This window comes from Xenopus laevis, chromosome 6S (assembly GCF_017654675.1).
Source record: "Xenopus laevis strain J_2021 chromosome 6S, Xenopus_laevis_v10.1, whole genome shotgun sequence".
Lineage (NCBI taxonomy): Eukaryota > Metazoa > Chordata > Amphibia > Anura > Pipidae > Xenopus > Xenopus laevis.
This window is the reverse complement of record NC_054382.1, coordinates 63,861,807-63,879,480: the sequence shown is the minus strand read 5'-3', so window position 1 is coordinate 63,879,480 and position 17,674 is coordinate 63,861,807. Positions and strand designations below refer to the sequence as shown.

At 34.7% G+C, this 17,674-nt stretch overlaps 1 protein-coding gene across 1 annotated transcript in view; it reads right to left on the bottom strand.

Moving 5' to 3' along the window:
- Window positions 1-2,668: 2,668 nt before the first annotated feature.
- The window catches only part of slc6a3.S (solute carrier family 6 (neurotransmitter transporter), member 3 S homeolog), a 37,491-nt gene continuing 22,485 nt past the window's right edge, over window positions 2,669-17,674 (bottom strand). Inside the window, exons 8-15 of the mRNA XM_018269405.2 lie at window positions 16,426-16,550; window positions 15,690-15,802; window positions 13,135-13,263; window positions 12,127-12,226; window positions 10,163-10,263; window positions 9,223-9,390; window positions 8,739-8,810; window positions 2,669-5,185 (exon numbers count right to left, since the gene is read on the bottom strand). Coding sequence (XP_018124894.1) covers window positions 5,162-5,185; window positions 8,739-8,810; window positions 9,223-9,390; window positions 10,163-10,263; window positions 12,127-12,226; window positions 13,135-13,263; window positions 15,690-15,802; window positions 16,426-16,550 — 832 coding nt within the window. The 3' untranslated portion in view covers window positions 2,669-5,161. The remainder of the gene's footprint in view (window positions 5,186-8,738; window positions 8,811-9,222; window positions 9,391-10,162; window positions 10,264-12,126; window positions 12,227-13,134; window positions 13,264-15,689; window positions 15,803-16,425; window positions 16,551-17,674) is intronic.

Genomic DNA, 17,674 nt, shown 5'->3' with positions numbered 1-17,674 from the left:
AGGTGTGGGAAACCAAAGAGAGCTGTGATATCGGACTAGGGGTAGGCAGAAGACAGTTTAAGAGGTTCCTGCCCAGCACCCCCCTGTTGTTGCACCCTAGGTAGGTGCCTCTTCTGCCTGACACTACTTCTGGCCATGTATAGTAATGAATTTACTCTAGAATAATTGCCAAAGATTATTTAAACTAGACGTGGGGCAACAAAAGAAATCAGTGGGGCAAATTCTGCTGCAAAGAATTTCTAGTAAGAAGAGTAGAGTAAAATGCAAGTTTTTTTCATGCAAGCCACTCTTTTTAAGCTTAAATTGTACCATGAAGTTAATTTCCAATGTTTCTTATAAATGCATAAAACTCTACATACTGTACATGTGTAAACCTTTCTTGTGATATGAAAGAACCACATAAATAAAATTCCCACTGAAGAACATTTATAACTGGTTTATTTATTGTCACAGACATAGAACCAAATACACATAAGACAAATCATTGTTAACAGTCGTTTTATACAACATTTGATTTATTTTCACATAGATAATTTAACAGTCAGGTGTACATCAGTGAAATAAGTATGTATCTGTAAGTAAACATGTGTGATTTGTAATGTTTTAAATGTTAGAGTAATTTGATTGCTACAGCTTAGCTTCCTCAGCAGTATTTGTGCTGGTTACATTATTGTAGATGAGGTTGAAAAAGCCTGAGGAAGGTTGGGAAAAAAAACCTGCTCCATTTTAAGGTGGGAGTGTTCTTCCTTGCTGACAAACTAGCAATTATACCAGCTCAACTCTATTATAAGGGTTATAACACACTGGGGGTCATTTATCAACACTGGCCAAATTTTGCCCATGGCCAGTAACCAATGGCAAACAATCAAATTGTTGCATTTATTGTTTTACCTGCAGCTGGCTGAGGAAAGAAAAATTTTGATTGGTTGCTACGGGTTGTTGAAACCTATGTTTCATTTTTAAAGCTAGCACAATGTTGTAAAATAAAACCTTATCTTTTAGGTCCATACAACTTATTTCCCCAATACGTTTGGAAGTGATGCCTAGATGAATAGGTTATTAGCAGTTCCTGAAGATTGATTGCCTAGCATAAAATGCATCATGTTTCAACAGCAAAGAAAGGTTGGCAATAACTGCGGGAGCTCATGATGCAAGATCAAGTGTTTTTTACTATTAAACATTTTATAGCAACTCTGTAAAATTGTCTCATGGTATAGTACTGCATATATATATGTACAGGTATGGGACCTGGTATCCAGAATGCTTGGGACCTGGGGCTTTCCGGATAATGGCTCTTTCCTTAATTTGGACCTTAAGTTTACTAAGGTTTATATAATGTTTAAATTAAACATTATATAAACCCAAAATACTGTTTTTCCTTCAATAAGGATTAATTATATCTTAGTTTGGATCAAGTACAAGGTACTGTTTTAAAAATTTGGATAAAATGGGTCTATGGGAGAAGACTATTCTGTGATTCGGAACCTTCTGGATAACTGGTTTCCAGATATCTGTATACCTGTATATAAAAAGCTGTGCAATTTTTGCAATTTTGCTGAAACTGGTTTTCCTGATATTACTGTTTGCTGCAACTGAAAGTATCTTATTGTCCTGTCTTTTGAAATATTTTTGGTCTGTCTGGTTTAGTTTTTTTGGGATCATTTCTTATTTTATAGATATTTGCAAAACCTGTCACATTGTGAATTTTAAAACGTTTGTACATCATTCAAGGCAATTAAGTCATGTTATGATTTTCTTCATATTTTCTGCAATACTTACAACTCAATTTATTGACATGTTCTGTAAATTAAAAGATCAATCTTATATCAGCACCATAGCACAATTTTACTCAAGTCTATGCTCCTTTACATTTCTAGTCTAACAATTATGCCTCTTTACTCAAGTCTATGCTCCTTTACATTTCTAGTCTAACAATTATGCCTCTGGAAGTGATAAACTAATAGTCTATAGTTAGCCAAGTAGCAGAGAAAGAATAGTTTAAATACATTTTGTTTTTTCCTTTTCAGTGAAAGAAATTTAAATGAATTAGTATAATTCTGACGTGTAGACTGAGAACGTTTCCACTTCATGATTGGGCAGTCAGTATGGGAACTCAAAACATGTAATAAAAATCAAATCAAAATAGATAGATCTTCCAAGGAATATGGGGAATCCTTATCTTGGGGATCAATCTCCATTTAAAAAATCGAACACAAAAAAAGCCTACTCACGCTTTTTAAAGGAATATTTAAAATCTGTTCATGTTAAGCAGAAGTTCTTTTCTTTGAATAGTATACCTAAGTTCTTGCTTAAGCCACTCATTCTATCCCATCTATCGGTCTTTAGTTTACACGAACCATATTTTTTTAGCATTAAAAATCATGGATTATACTAATAACTTGTAATTTACTTGTATTGTAATTTATTCAACAAATATACCACAGAAACACTAATACGAAACTTCTACAACTTCTAAAAGCTGTCATGTAAAGGTGGTGATTTGTCCATTTACAACTGTAAAATTCAAGCTTCTATAAGTTTCCGTGTTTTTTGTTTGTATTTACACAAAAATGTTAGTATTTTGAGGTTTCCGTATTAATATTTGAATTTGTTCTGTATTTTTATTCGTTCACGCTTTTTACATTAGGCTGTTTTAATAAATTACTTGTCATTTTTGGTTTTAGAGAACATTTTAAAGTTTCTAAAACCACTAAACTCAGGATGTCTATAAATGCGTCTCCCCGCTCTTCTATTCATGCAAAAGGTGGCCATAGAAGTTAAGACTTGTCTCTCCCAAACGACCATCATTTTGATTTAATCTGGCTATTGAACATGCTATATGAGATATCAACCCACACCATGTTGGAAAGCATGGCTGTAGCAGATTATAAAAACTATCAAGTGTCTGGGCTACAGCCCAACCCTATATAGCTTGCTTCAAGCATAAAGCAAAGTCCAACTATACCCCTAAACATTGGTCTTTATAAAAATATATCACAGATACAGATCATATGTAAAACACACTTGCATATGCATGCTTTTAATTAAAAATATATATTTTCATCACAATTCTATGCTCTCCTAAATACTGCCTATTCAAGTGAATGGATGCATTCTGGGGCATGTGTTGGTGCATTGACTGCTGATACAAGTAGTACTGGTCAAAATACAAAACAAGCCATAGTCCTTACAGTGACTGTGGGAAGTCAGCTTGACTCTGCTGCAGTGAGTTGTAACTAGAGCAGGGTTGTTCAACAGGTGGCTATACTGTGCATGTGCATCGCTAATTGGACAAACAGTGGCAGATACTTGACAGTCATCGGCTGAGAAGAATGAATATTTAGTGAGACTTAACCTCCAAAAAAGAGTAACTGCTATATGTTTCATACTGTTAAATCTTGTTTAATTTTAAGTTTAACAATGGACAATCTTCTATTGGTAGCATCCTCAAACAAGAATTTCACCATCCCCTGCTGTTGGAATTTTCAGTTTCTTGTCCAATTAATTGGCCTAACAGCTTTTGAGTTTTAGCACAGTGTGACTCTCTTGTTTTATATTAATGAGCCAAGAAAAAAAATCACAAGGCAAATAATATACATAAACGTAATCATATAGAAATAAAGAGGTTTGCATTTTTGGACGACCATTTCCAGGATATTGGATACTGGGGATCGCAATGCAGAATTTTCAGAATCCACCAGTAGTATCCACCATAAGTAAGATTTGTCATTTCTGAACCATAGCTTGATTGTGTGCAATGTACACTTTCATTGTATAGCTTTATTGAAGAAATATTTCAAAGGAACAGTTTGAGAAGGAAGGAGAAGGAAAGGCATATTTAATTGGGTGTGCCAAAAGTTAGGCACCCCCAAATGATTATATATACTAACCCCACACCCCAGGCCGGTGCTCCTATCAGGAAAAAACTGCACCGGTCCGGGGGGACCACAGAGCGATTGGCTTCCTTCTTCAAATTTCCCGGGGGAGACACATGCACAGTTGAACGAAATAGCCAACTTCTTTGTTAAAGTTTGGCTTTTCATGCTACTGCGCACACGCACCCGCGCAAAGAAAGAGGAAGCCGGAAGCCAGTCTCTCCTTGGTACTCACTGGAAGAGCCCCATGCTGGTGCAGTTTTCTCCTGATAGGAGCCAGTCTGGGGTGGGAGGTATATAGAGTACAATTGCTTGTGGGGTGCCTAACTTTTGGCATCCCCAAGTAAAGAGTGCCTTTCCTTCTCCTTAAAGTTAAAACAAGACCATAATTTAAAAAAAGACCATACTAGTAATCTTGTTATATGCAGAAATCATGGCAGTTTGGGGTGAAGCTGGTTTTACATATTAGATGACTCGTATAACAATAACATTTATTAATAGCTGGATTACAGTTCTCTTCAAATCATACAAATCACTTTTCAAACATGAATGAACTAGTATTTCAGTGAAACCCCTAAAATGTTTATTAAATGTTAATTATATAATAAAATCATTAATTGCTCTACATGAAGGATTAAACGTTTATCTTCATTGATTGGAAAAACATTGTTAATGACATTTTTGATATGCAGGATTACATACAGTACACAAGAAAACACACAACTTGAAAACAATGCTGAAACTTTACAATATGATGTTAATACATCAGCTTTTAACCAGTTACCATAGATAGTTAAGCAATTCTATATCACTATACCTAAATGTCATATTTAAAAAGTTTGTTCAATTACATATGCTCCAGTTTGGTCAGTTATAGTTTTTCTATATGTGAAATGTCAGTTTCAGTATTAATTAATCTTCTGAAAAAAATAACATTGTTTTGGAGCAATATAATTCTATCACATTAACAGTCATCTTATATTGTAACTGTGCAAGGTTTAGTGTATTATCATAGTTTGTCTTTGAATTCACCCATAAAAAGCTGGGTACTTAGGTAAAGAAAACTAGAGTAGTGTACCAAAATAAGTGAGTAAACTACGTTCACCAAAACACAATGGGCACAATACCTATCTCTTAACCCAGAACACACCATGTAAACATTCCATCTTCTCTTGGCAGCAGTAAACATCATCCCATAGTTTCTTAAGAATTTTCTCTTTCCCTTAATCTTTCTAGGCCAATCTTCAGCTTCAACCTTGTTCTTTTGTCACACCATATATAGTATTTTATACATTTAGCCAGTGTTGAAGCTAAAAAATAAAAAGTACAAGTGCCTTAATTATAACTGCTCTTAAAGATCATCTTTTAAGTAATAATCATTGCCAAATTTGCTTAAATGTTAGAGCTGATTATTATCAAAGTCCAGACAACAAGTCCAACAAGCCAGATTTAGAGGCAGATTTATCAAGGGTCTAATTTCGAATTCATGGTTTTTTAAAACTCCAATAAACTCCCATGAACTCGAAATTCGAAAAAATGTAATTTTCTAAACTTGGGTGAATAGGATCGACTTGAAAACTTGAATCGAATTTGAATCTAATTTGATTTGAGTTTTAAAAACTTGATTCGATTTTTTTCTCAAATGTTGCAAACAACTCCAAATTGATCCCAGGACATCTCCCATTGACTAAAACAGCAATTCGGCAGGTTTTTCGGGTCAGAGTATGATAAATCTCAAAAATCTAATTTGTAATCAAATTTTAACAATTCCCTAGTCGAATTTGACAGTTTTGGCCATAAAAAACTTAGATTCTAATTCGAATTTTGAATTCGACCCTTGTCTGCAGAGTCCCGTCATTTTTCGTCCGGCGGAGATCGGTCGTTTGGTCGATCGGACAGGTTTGATTTTGGCACGACCGTCCCACCGGAGCTCATTGCGTTCTCATCGTAATCCGATTGTTTGGCCATAGGGCAGAACGTTCAGATTACCCCCGATATAGCCATGCCTGTTAGTGGCATATCGGGGAAAGATCGGCTCGTTTGGCGATGTTGCCAAACAAGCGGATCTTTTGCGTCTATGGCCATCTTAAGGCTAAGCAAACTGTAAGACTATAAAATTATATTTATTTCTGGAAGTTCAGATGGTGTTCAGCACTTTTTTAAGCACAATAGTATGAACTCGTAGAAAAAGGGGGAGTTATATTTTTCTGTTTTTTCTTACAGAGAAGAGCAGCTAGCAGAACAATGTAATGTATGGCAAAGCCAAACCTTGTGGGCATCACTTCTTTTCCAGATTGCTCTACCACTTATAAAAGCACCTTCTGAAGAAGCCCTTGGCTAACTGGGTATCACCAAGTCTTACGTTCATAAAATTTGCAGAAGTGTAAACAAGGGTACCAAATGTATAAAGCAGTGAAGCTTGGAAGGATCAGGGCGGGGGTATAACTACAGAGGCCCAGGGGTGTAGAGGGCCCAAAAAGACCCTATTTAATGAAGAGTTCAATGATTCTGTATTTGCAAAAACCTGGGTTAGACTAGATTAAGAATGGGATTCAGATTTGGAAGCAAGATTAAGTATGAGAGAGGTTAATTGAACCTTTCAGGCATTTCTTTCAGAGGTGATAAATAATATGCATAGGTATATACAATATAAAAAAAACTAATTTCTCTAACAAATTTTTATTCCTGAGAGTTTTGTGCAGGTGAAAAGGGGTCATTCATTGTGGCTGAAGTAATAACAATTCCATCATGTAGGAAGGGTTTCTTCACCATCAGGACTGTCAAGTTATGGACGTTTCATTCATTTGTTAAAACTAAAATAGCTAATATAAGTTAAAAATAAATATTTCTGTAACTGTGGATAATAAAATGATTAGTAACTGATCATGAATATCTTGTCTATATCTATAAATTAATATGTCACCCTCTAAAAAGATTTAAACAATTATAGTTATATTGATAATAAATATGTATGTTATTTTATTAACTTATTTTGTCAATGGGATATGACTTTAAGATTTCCAGAACCCTTTCCTTTAAAAAGAACAAAAATGCAAGCATTAGGTCATTTGTTTAACAATTTGCATGCTACAATAGCTTTCCATATGTAAAATTATTTCAGCTAAGCCAATAACAGGGCAGATGTCGTGATTAAACGTGTGGCCGGCAGTTTAAGCTTTTCCTAATGATATAGCTAAAACTTTAATTAGTACGCTCAAGTATGTCATTACTGACTGGGATGAGAATATCCCAGTAACACAGTAAAAAAATTAGATTTTTTTTACTTCCTTTTTAGTCCTTTTGAAAGTGTTATGTGACTACAAGTAATTCTCATTTTATTTCTCTTTACATGTTTTTCTTTAATCACAAACCAAAAGTAGCTCATTTTCAATCTTTACAATACTTATAATCATTAAAATAATCATTTAGAAAATGTTTACAGAGATTTGTGTACACAGTTATGGGATCCAATATTTGAAAACCAATTCTCAAGAAAGCTTTAAATTATGGAAAGTCCATCACCCATCGACTTAATTTTAATCAATTCATTTTAATTTTAAGTATTTCCCCTTTCTCTTTTTACTTGATCTAATTTATCCTTTGTGGATTAAAAACAATCATATTGGGTTTATTTAACAAATAAATATTTTTTTTGTAGACTAAAGGTATAAAGATCCAAATAATGAAATGACCCATTATCCAGAAAACTCCAGGTCCTGAGCATTCTGGATACAAGGTCCCATACCTGTACTGTATTGCACAACAGTATATTGTAGTGTGCCAGCTTTTCTGTATTGGTGATGACCATGTATTTCCCTTATAAAGTAAAATATACACAAATAGGGGGAAATGGAGTTAAAGTTACAGAAGGGAATATGGACCCCAAAAGATATACAATTAAGGGCTCATCTTACCACTTCTACTAATTACTGTTTTAAATATGTATATTTATTAAAGGAAAACTATACCCCCCAAACAATGTAGGTCTCTATGAAAAGATACTGAGTAAAACAGCTCATGTGTAAAACCCTGCATCATGTAAATGAACCATTATCATAATAATATACTTTTTTAGTAGTATGTGCCATTGGGTAATCATAAATAGAAAATTGCCATTTTAAAAAATAAGGGCCGCCCCCTGAGATCGTAAGATTCACTGTGCACACATACAAACCACATGTAAGGTCACATGAGCCAATTAACAGACAGAGTTCTGCCTTTTGCTTCCTCACTTCTTCCTGTTACAGTTAGTGTTGTAGTATTTCTGGTCAGGTGATCTCTGAGGCAGCACAGATAGAGTCACGAAATGGTGGCTCAAGGCAAGAGATGTAAAAGGGCAATATTTATGTAAATATATATTCCAGTTTGGTAAGATTCTTTAATATGTCATTCAATTTGATATAAACTATCTGTTGCTTAAGTATTCATTTTGGGGGTATAGTTTTCCTTTAAGCAACATTTTAAATACTTCCCATTTTTCTGTGTTTAACCATGTGAAAATTATTTCCCACTTAATATGTCGCAGACAATTCAAATTCAGAAAAAAAGTAACCCTAGGCTAGTAATAGTAAACACATTCAGCATTTGACCCATATCAGTTAAAATAGCTCTGCATTTTCTCATCAGAGATATTTTAACTGAAAGCAGTCAAATTATGGTCATGTAATTAATTCATATAGTCTATACCACTAAACTGTAATACAATGACTGTAAAAACAGACAAACATAAATTTAAGAACAACAATTGCAGTTCAAGTGCTACTTATTAATTAAGAACCATTTATCAAATAAAGTGGTTACCCATGCATGGGTGCAAAGTATTTTATATATTTTATGTACTGTATGCCTGTATAAGAAACTTACAGTAAACTGAGGAATTTCTCCATGTTCAATGAGTTCATATTCTTTTTCCGGTGTTATAGCATAAGCAATTTTCTGCAGTTTAAAAAATTGTATAAGATGGTTAGTGATTGAAAATGTTGATTATTTTTGTTACTTTTAAGGAACTAAAGCTTAACAAAGAAGTATGGTAGAAAGCTGCACATTATCAAAAATCATGAAATCTGGGATTGCCAAAGCTTATTGTAATTTTATGAATGATTTCCTTTTTGTTAGTAATAAGGCAGTTCCTTGTACTTGACAGTAAACTGCATAATTTAATTATTTTACTTGCCTTAAGCATTGTCACCAAAATTATGGTAAAAACCCTTATCTGTAAAACGCCACATCGCAATATTTTAGATAATAGATCACATACCTGTTCCTTTATCACTGCATGCTGTCAGACCATATATATATATATACATTTTGTAATGAGTAATAATATTATGAATGGCAAGCTACATACCTCACGAAAGGATCCACGAAGGCTAGAAAATTTATAGATGGCATACAGTGGCACCATGGCCATAGATGAAATGGCAATTAGCCAACCAATTACATTTGCCCATTCAGGGAATGTGTAGTTTCCATACTTTGGAGATCTGTAAGTTACAATACTGACCACAACTACAAACTAAAAGAGAAAATACAAATTACATTTTTTATTGTAAAATAATGTTCAACATTATCTCCTGTAAGGTTTATACATTTATAATAATAATGGCAAGCAGCACACACCTTTATATTGATATTGCCAAGGTGTTGGTAAAATATTTTATGTTTCATTGTGCTTATGCCAGATTTATTAAATTGATGGTCTGGTGATTTACCTCTAAGTCAGAAAATGGACCGTATTACTATTATTAGCACCACTATAATCCCATATCCTTGGAAAAGAAGACTTGTTAAAAGCCAAGTTTATGGAAAGCAATGGTTATGTTATCAAAATAAACACTGCAAACAACATGTACCCTAATTCAAGTGCCAGGGTATTAGGGTACAATTACCCCTTTAGTATGGAATGTTTGTGAATTATCTAAAAACGCACATTATTACTTTAAGAGCATTCTACACATTAAACACATTTGGTAACTGTAAATTGCACAATAGGTGATTTTTTTTAGCTGCAAAAACAACACTACGCTATGCTAATTGCCTTTCTACATTGAGTCTCCTACACCAGCAATCATCACTTGAACTCTGCAATTGCTAACGCCTTAGGTTTGATTAGAAAATATAACTAAATAATTTAAAAAAAACTAAATTCTTGTGGTGCAAAATACATTTAAATAGGAAAGCTTGGAAATATGCTATACAACTGATGATGTAACTGGAGAGATATGCTGAAGAAATACATCCAAACAAAAGGGAGGGTACAGAAGAAAATTCATATAATACACATTTACCAATAGAAAGCATGGACTAACAAACTTCCAGCACAACCTCCAATACAGGCCTGGTCTTTTCCCAATCATTTTCTCAATGTCATCACTGAACCTCCCAACACCTAAAAAACATATAAACAAATATATTTAGCACCTAAAATTAAACTATGATAACTATGCTAACACTGGAGTGCTGATTTATTATCATTGGCGTGATTGGATCAGATCTTGTAAAAAGAAGGGAGTGAGTTTTTATCTCGCTTGCATTTCTTCATCAACTGCTTTTCTCTTCCATCCTTTAGTTTTTTTTTCTTTTTAACCATCCTATTTTTCAAGAAATAAAGCTTGACATGTTTTGGGTTGCATTTGATTCTTCAGGTAAAAATCATGAAAAACAGCAATCAACATAAAAAAAGCGAGAAAAAGCACTCATATTTTTTTATCATCTAAAGATGATTTATTATATATCAGCACCATCGCAGATTAGGTGACCACTAAAATCAATTTAAAAAAAGTGCCTGTATCTAATATTCCCTTTGCTATGGTAACAGCAATGATGTGGTTCAAATGTGTTTTTGTTTTACGTATCTGTTAACTAGCTACTTAAAGGAGAAGAAAATCTACTGAAGCAGTTTATTGCTAATAGATTAGCCACAATAGTACAAGCTATAACACTATATTTATTCTGCAGAATGTTTTACCATACTTGAGTAAACAGCTCTTGAAGTGTTCTCTGTTTGTTTAGGATAGTAACTGCCATATTGGCTTGGTGTGACATTACATCCTGCCTGAGTCTCTCCCTGCTCACTCATAGCTCTGGGCTCAGATTACAGCAGGGAGGGGAGGAGGGAGTGGGAGAGTAGCAAACTGAGCATGCTCAAGGCCGTGCCCTGTAGGTTTAAGCTGAAAACAGGAAGTCTGATACAGAAGTCCATGTGTACAAAATAGAAGGAAATACATGTGTTTCTTTTGACAGAGGACTCAGAGCAGCATTGCTTTGAGGGTTTGCTGGTGTATTTTTATAGACCTTTCTGATAAAGCTTACTTAATTTTAGCCTTTCCTTCTCCTTTAAATATACAGTATGTTTGAGTAAAATGGATTCAGTCCAGAGTTTCTCCACAGTCTTGAAATGCATCACTCAAAAATGGATTTCAACTAATGGTGCTTCAATATTGGCTGAAAATATGTGTTTCTTGAAACTCCCATTAACGCCTGATATTAAGGTAAATTAACTCTTCAATAAAGTTCTGAAGGATTCTCAGCAGTTCAATTGTTTTTCACAGTTATAAAACCTTTTCTGACTTTAGTTAGTTGACACAATGACACATAAATGTGTCAAAGCAAAAAATGCCAAATTATTTTTTTCCTTTGGTGTTAAAATACACAGCACTAAACTCTAACACCTTACCAATCTGGAAAGTGTCCAAAAAAGAATGAGTATTGGGTTAAATTTAAATTATTGATCTTCTATGGTCACTCTCTAAAAATCGTTTTCTGCATTACTACAAATCATTATTTTTAGAAGTAACAAGAGGATTCTAAAATCTTCCCCATCTCTGTCAGCCTTGTTTTTTTACCAACACCCTTCAGACATTAGATTACCACAGGTTGTTGGTTTTGTTTTATCTCTTGCCAGAGTTTGCATTTTTTTCCACATTTACACTGATTTCTGCACTCAGATACTCATATGCTTTGGCTTTTCAATAAGGGTTGGTATGAATTACTGCCCATGTAGAAGTTTACCAGTGATAGCAGTGTTTCCAAGCCCAAGCTAATGTTCACATTTCATGAAAAGAGGTGTACTGAATACAATAGATGTATATGTGAATAAATGTACCACATAAACGATACTCTTTTTCTAGCATAATTATTCTAAATTATGGAATATATTTCACTTGCACGACATTTCTAAAGCATTCGTTATTGCTTATACAACTGATGAGTGAGCACACCCAAAAACAAAGGAAAACAAATCTATACTTACCATAAAACCATGCAATCCCTATGGCTTCTATGAGTACTCCAAAAAGTATAGATGTGCCAGCAGCAAAATGGTCCAGTAATGTAAAAACATAAATTCCACCCTAGTACACATATAGAAATTTAAATATTGATCAATTTAAAGCAAAACAACAAAAACCAATACAGAAAAACAGCAATATAAAACTAATTCGGAAGTAATTTATCAAAATATTCTATAACATTTATAGGAAAAACATTTTCGATACGTTTTTATAGCTGAAATCACAGGACTAAATTTTGAAATAAAACACAGTGAACCCTCAATTTTTCATACCATGACTTTACGTTTTCCTGCATTTTACACTATTTTTCTGGGGTCCCAACAATTTATAATGCATTATACATTTACCTGATTTTACACAATTTTTATCTAGTTCCTTGAAAAATGTAAAATGAATGTTGTACTGTAATATTTTTATAAAAATCCATGCCATTTTCCAATAAAGTCCTATTTAAGCAAACAATTTTTTTTAACATTTCCATAACAATGTGACTGGACTTGTTTAACTTGTGCTCCAAATTTTCCAAGGATTGCAGATATTAGATCACCTTCTATTAGATACAAGGTCTTGTATAAATTTGGAAAAGTGTATGCTACTGCATACTGCCTGTTATTGAAGAAAAATGGCTTCCACCTGCCAATATGCACACTGGGCAAAAACTGCCAAACCGTGGCCAAAATCGACTCCATTACAGATGGAACAATTCCAACAATCGTGGACAGTTCTCAATAGCAATGGTGTTTTCTCCACTGCCAGGAATAACTCTGTGTGTGCCATTGACAAAAATGCCACAGCTCTGGTTTTAACAATGGAACCACAAAACAAGGCATTTTACGAAAATAAAATTTGCTCAAGCCAATAACCCCATAGCAACTAAACATTCATTTGTTTTTCCTACTTTATTCATGTCCAAGCATAATGCCCATGAAATAGAAGAAAACTAAGAAATGTAAATAAATCTAACTTACATTGGTTACACAGGATAGAGATATGAAAAACGTGCACAGAACAATAACAAGTGTAAACAGCTCCCGATGTCTGCGTAGAAACTTAAATTCATCAATGAGACCAGTAATGACTGATTCCATTCCTCCCATCTGTAAGTAATAAAAAGTAGCTAATTTAGAAATAGCATGTTTCTGTTTCACAAAACATTTGTATGATAAGCGATATTAAGATTCATTAGGTAATAAACATGTATTATAGAATATTATATTGTGAAGTGTTAATTGTTCTTATTGTAAGGCTATAGTAAAATGGAACGGCACCATTATTAAAACTGATAGTTTTACCCCAATAAAGCTCCAGATGAGACCTATATTCCTCAGGGGGTGAGCCCTCACAACGGTGTGGAAGCAGGGTGTTGTGCAATTATAACTGTATGAATGCACAATAATTGGTTGCCAGTGGTTCTTGCAAATTAACCACAGAACTGATTTATTAAAGAACAAGATAATCCATGTAGGAGTTCAGTCAGAGATAAACAGGAACATGTAACAGCAGTAGATAAGCATATACTTACATATACCATTGGTCAGTGTAGATCCCGCAGGGTAAGAGAGGGAGAATAAAGCTTGTATTGTGCTACAAGCTGTATTCAGCCTTTTCCCTACTTCTGGGCAATTAGTACCTGGGATCCTAATCCCACTCAATGCTCCTTGGTGGAGCCTCAGCTGCTCGGATAAATAGCCTCACTATCTATCACTCCTATAGTGACCTATTAGAGGAAGTAGCCACTGACTAGACCATCTGTCTAAAAACCCCATTTGGCAGCAAGCCAGAGCAATTGATTGCAGAAAGACCAGTGAGTCCAGAACTTGCTTTCTGCAGCCGATTTCTATGAATCCAAACCTTGAAGGTTAATAAATGTGTTCCATGTGTATTAAAGTGTACACTTTTTGAATAAATTCCGGTTTAGCTAATGCACCTTGGGTAGTGAATTTCTAAAAACCCAAATTTAGAGAGATCATATGACTGCCCCTCAATTAAGTAGTAGTATAGCTACATTTAAAGGAGAACGAAAGTTAATGATAAACCCAGCTGTGTGCACCTACAGTATGCACCTGCAGAATGTGCGCCTGGGCCCACTCCCCATCAGACCCCCCTCTCCAAATGTGTGGGGCAGCCCACCTGCTGTGCCGCCAAGATAAGATTTCTCGCAGCTCTGGCAGGCCCCCTTGCACCCCTGGTAGTTACGCCACTAGAAAACCCCTTTCCCCTGTAGTAGTTCTCCTAGAGTAGTAACAGTGTGCTAGGTTTACAGATCACCTGATTGCCTCTTTAATTCATTTTAGCCATTCCTAATTCTTATCCTGGGTTTAAAAACACCAATACCATCTTACTTAATTAAACTGCTACATCCTTTCATCACAATGCACTTCACAGAATGTGCCAAAAATGCTAATCTAGCCAAAGCTAGTTTTTCTAGCATTCACAGTTTTACAAGATTTGTCAAATGTGCATCTAGACTGCCTTGGGCAGTGGGGTGGATACACACAGACCTTTGAGTGACATCAGACAACTCCTAGATTTGGCTTCTGTTAGTGGTGCAGAGTAGCAGCAAGAATGCTGAAGAACTGTGAGTCATAAAAAAGGATGTATTTACGGTAACACTTGTTTAATAAAGATTTAGTTCTGTTTTAATAAAATGTAATATGTATTAAAAATAAAAAAAGCATTTTGCGTTCAATGTATTTAACATTGCAGTGGGATTTCTAAAAAGTGACACAGAAGATGTCATTTCTATTCTGGCTTTTTAAATGTGCCCTATATTAACATGTATATAAACTCATTTCATTTGTTTGTAAACACAATAGTGCAGTACAAATTGAACAGTTAAAGGAGAACTCAAGCTTAGAAAAAGTAGGCTAGAAATGTCCTCCCCCCCCCCCCCGGTAGCTTCCCATTTTTTTTGTTACTATTAATTCAATCCACATACACTGTGCTGTTGTCAGTTACTTGACCTTATGGACCAACTCATAACATACTGCATATATAATATGTAAAAATAACAATACAAGACTGATTAGTAAATAATTAAGATCATCAGTATATGGCAGTTCAGAACCAGCACAATTCAAGCCTTGTAGCATCACTTTCTGTTACATTCAAACCTTCCTCTTAATGATTAGCTTCTCAACTGCACAAAGAAAACACTGAGCATGCGCATGCCACTGACACTCCTTCCAAATCAAAGATGGAGTCCCTGTGCACAAACGGAAGACCTAAATAATTACTATTGTAAAGAAAACTGAAAATTGAAATCTGAAACTTTAGCCTGGTGCAGTAAGTTTAGATAAAATATGACATTTGTATCCATATTTGTTTTCAGGCTTTAGGTGTCCTTTAACAGCTTTAGATTGCCTGGATCATTACCATCAATATATTAGCACATATTTGTTTTTTAAATAATTATTACTACTAAGGAAAGTGACAGCCTAGGAAGCATAACTGTCATATCATCTATGCATTACTGATATATAATCACATTAAGTAAAAGATGGTATTAAAATGGTTCACTTACTGCACTGTCAATCCCAAGAGTGAGAAGCATAATAAAAAATATAACAGACCAAACTGAAGATAATGGAAGAGTTGCAATAGCTTCAGGATATATAATAAATATCAGCCCAGGTCCTGTAAAATAAAAATGTCACTGCTTGTTAAAAAAGTAAAGACAAATCTTCCAAAAATCTTTTTTTAAAAACTGCAGTCTGTAAAAGTTATATACAGAAGATTCAGGTTGAATTATATTATAAATGAGGCCAGCTTTCTGAAAAAATATTTAGAAACAGCTGCCACTGAACATGAGAATGGTTTAGTATTAGTGGTATTTAAAGAAGCTATTGGACTTAAAAAAACTGGACTTGATTTAACAAAAACAAGTGTGTGTTCCTTTGCACTTATGCAAGCAGCATAAGCAATAAGCAAACTCTGCACAAGATACCGAGTGTAGCATTGATGGGCACAAACTGTCCTTATCGCATGCCATAGGTTAGGTATAAATCCTGGGGAATATTGTGGCCTGCATATATTCACACTCTCTAATTTGCATATGTGAATGACTTGCAAGTAGGTGAGGGGTAGGGTGCACCGTTCATCAACACAGTGCTGCTTGATCCTTAGCCTTTAATTTGTGGGGAGTGGGTGGGAGTGGACGGTCAGGGGGTCGGGTAGGGAGCTCTGTGTGCTGGGCCCCTCCAAAGATTTTTTGTGGGGGGCCCAGTGCACACTAGTTACATCTCTGTACTAATGCTTACCATCTTTTGCTACATCACCAATAGGTACATTGTGCTTTTGTGCCATATATCCCAGAAATGAAAAAATGACAAAGCCAGAGAAAAAACTTGTCAGGGAGTTGACAGAAGTAGTGATAATCGCATCTCTGTAAAAACAGAAAGAAACAGCTATTGATAATTGATAATGGATAGTTAATTGTTGTTACGAATATAAATTAAATGTATCACTGCATTGGTTTTTTATTCACATGTCTATAGTCTAATTCCTGCTGTGTAAATGAAAAATCCAAGAATTCACCAACAATAATATATTCCCTTCCTCCACACTTTGTTAGCAGAAGCAGTTGTTTAAAGGAAAACCAAACCCACCATCAGCCCACTCCCCCTTTTCCAATCTCCCTCCTACAACATCTATTCTCTTCAAAAGTTTAATTTCTGGGCCAAAACCACCGTGTTGGCACTGGATCAAAGCTTTCAGGCCAGGCCATGGTTCAGAGTGCATGGTGCTTTCTCTGCCACATATGACAGTACCCTAATGAAAACTACATGATGCACAGCTGTATTGAAATTGGCAAATTCAGTATTAGACATACTTTATTGGCCTGAAACTGCAGAGATTTGAATACAGCTTTTCACAATATGTTATCCATTGTTGTCACAACACACAGATAAGTGATTTTTGAGTTACAGAACCACATGTTTTTCTAACCTCTGAAATCAATAATACAGTTCTGAGATTATGAGACTATACAAGCTACCAACAACATTTTTTCTTGATGGAAAGGAAATTAGATACCAAAACACTGGTCACATCTGTTGCCTCAGTATTATTAAAGCATTTTGAATTTACAAAAAGAAATGTACATCAGCTAAAATACTATATTTTCAGCAAACACCTATAAATGTAATTTTCCTACCTTGACCTTTATTCTAGCTGCCATAAAAGCAAAGAAACAGAGACTGCTTGAAGCTGAAGATTTATTATTAATTTACTTTGCAACCACTTGCCACCTGGGATCAAGCTAGGGCAGGCTAGCCAGAATCCTTGCAAAATGAATTATTTGTTTTACAAATGTCTAACTCTTTAAGTTTTATGAATAAGGGCACCTATTGTTACTGTGTTCAATAATAATACAATGCTGTCAATATTTAGAAAGTCACATTACTTTAGATATACATAATGTTTGAACAGAATAGTTTAAAATCATGTCAGTGATGCTGTGGCAGAGGTAGCAACAGATCAATTTGCAAAGAAAAGATTATTTACTAA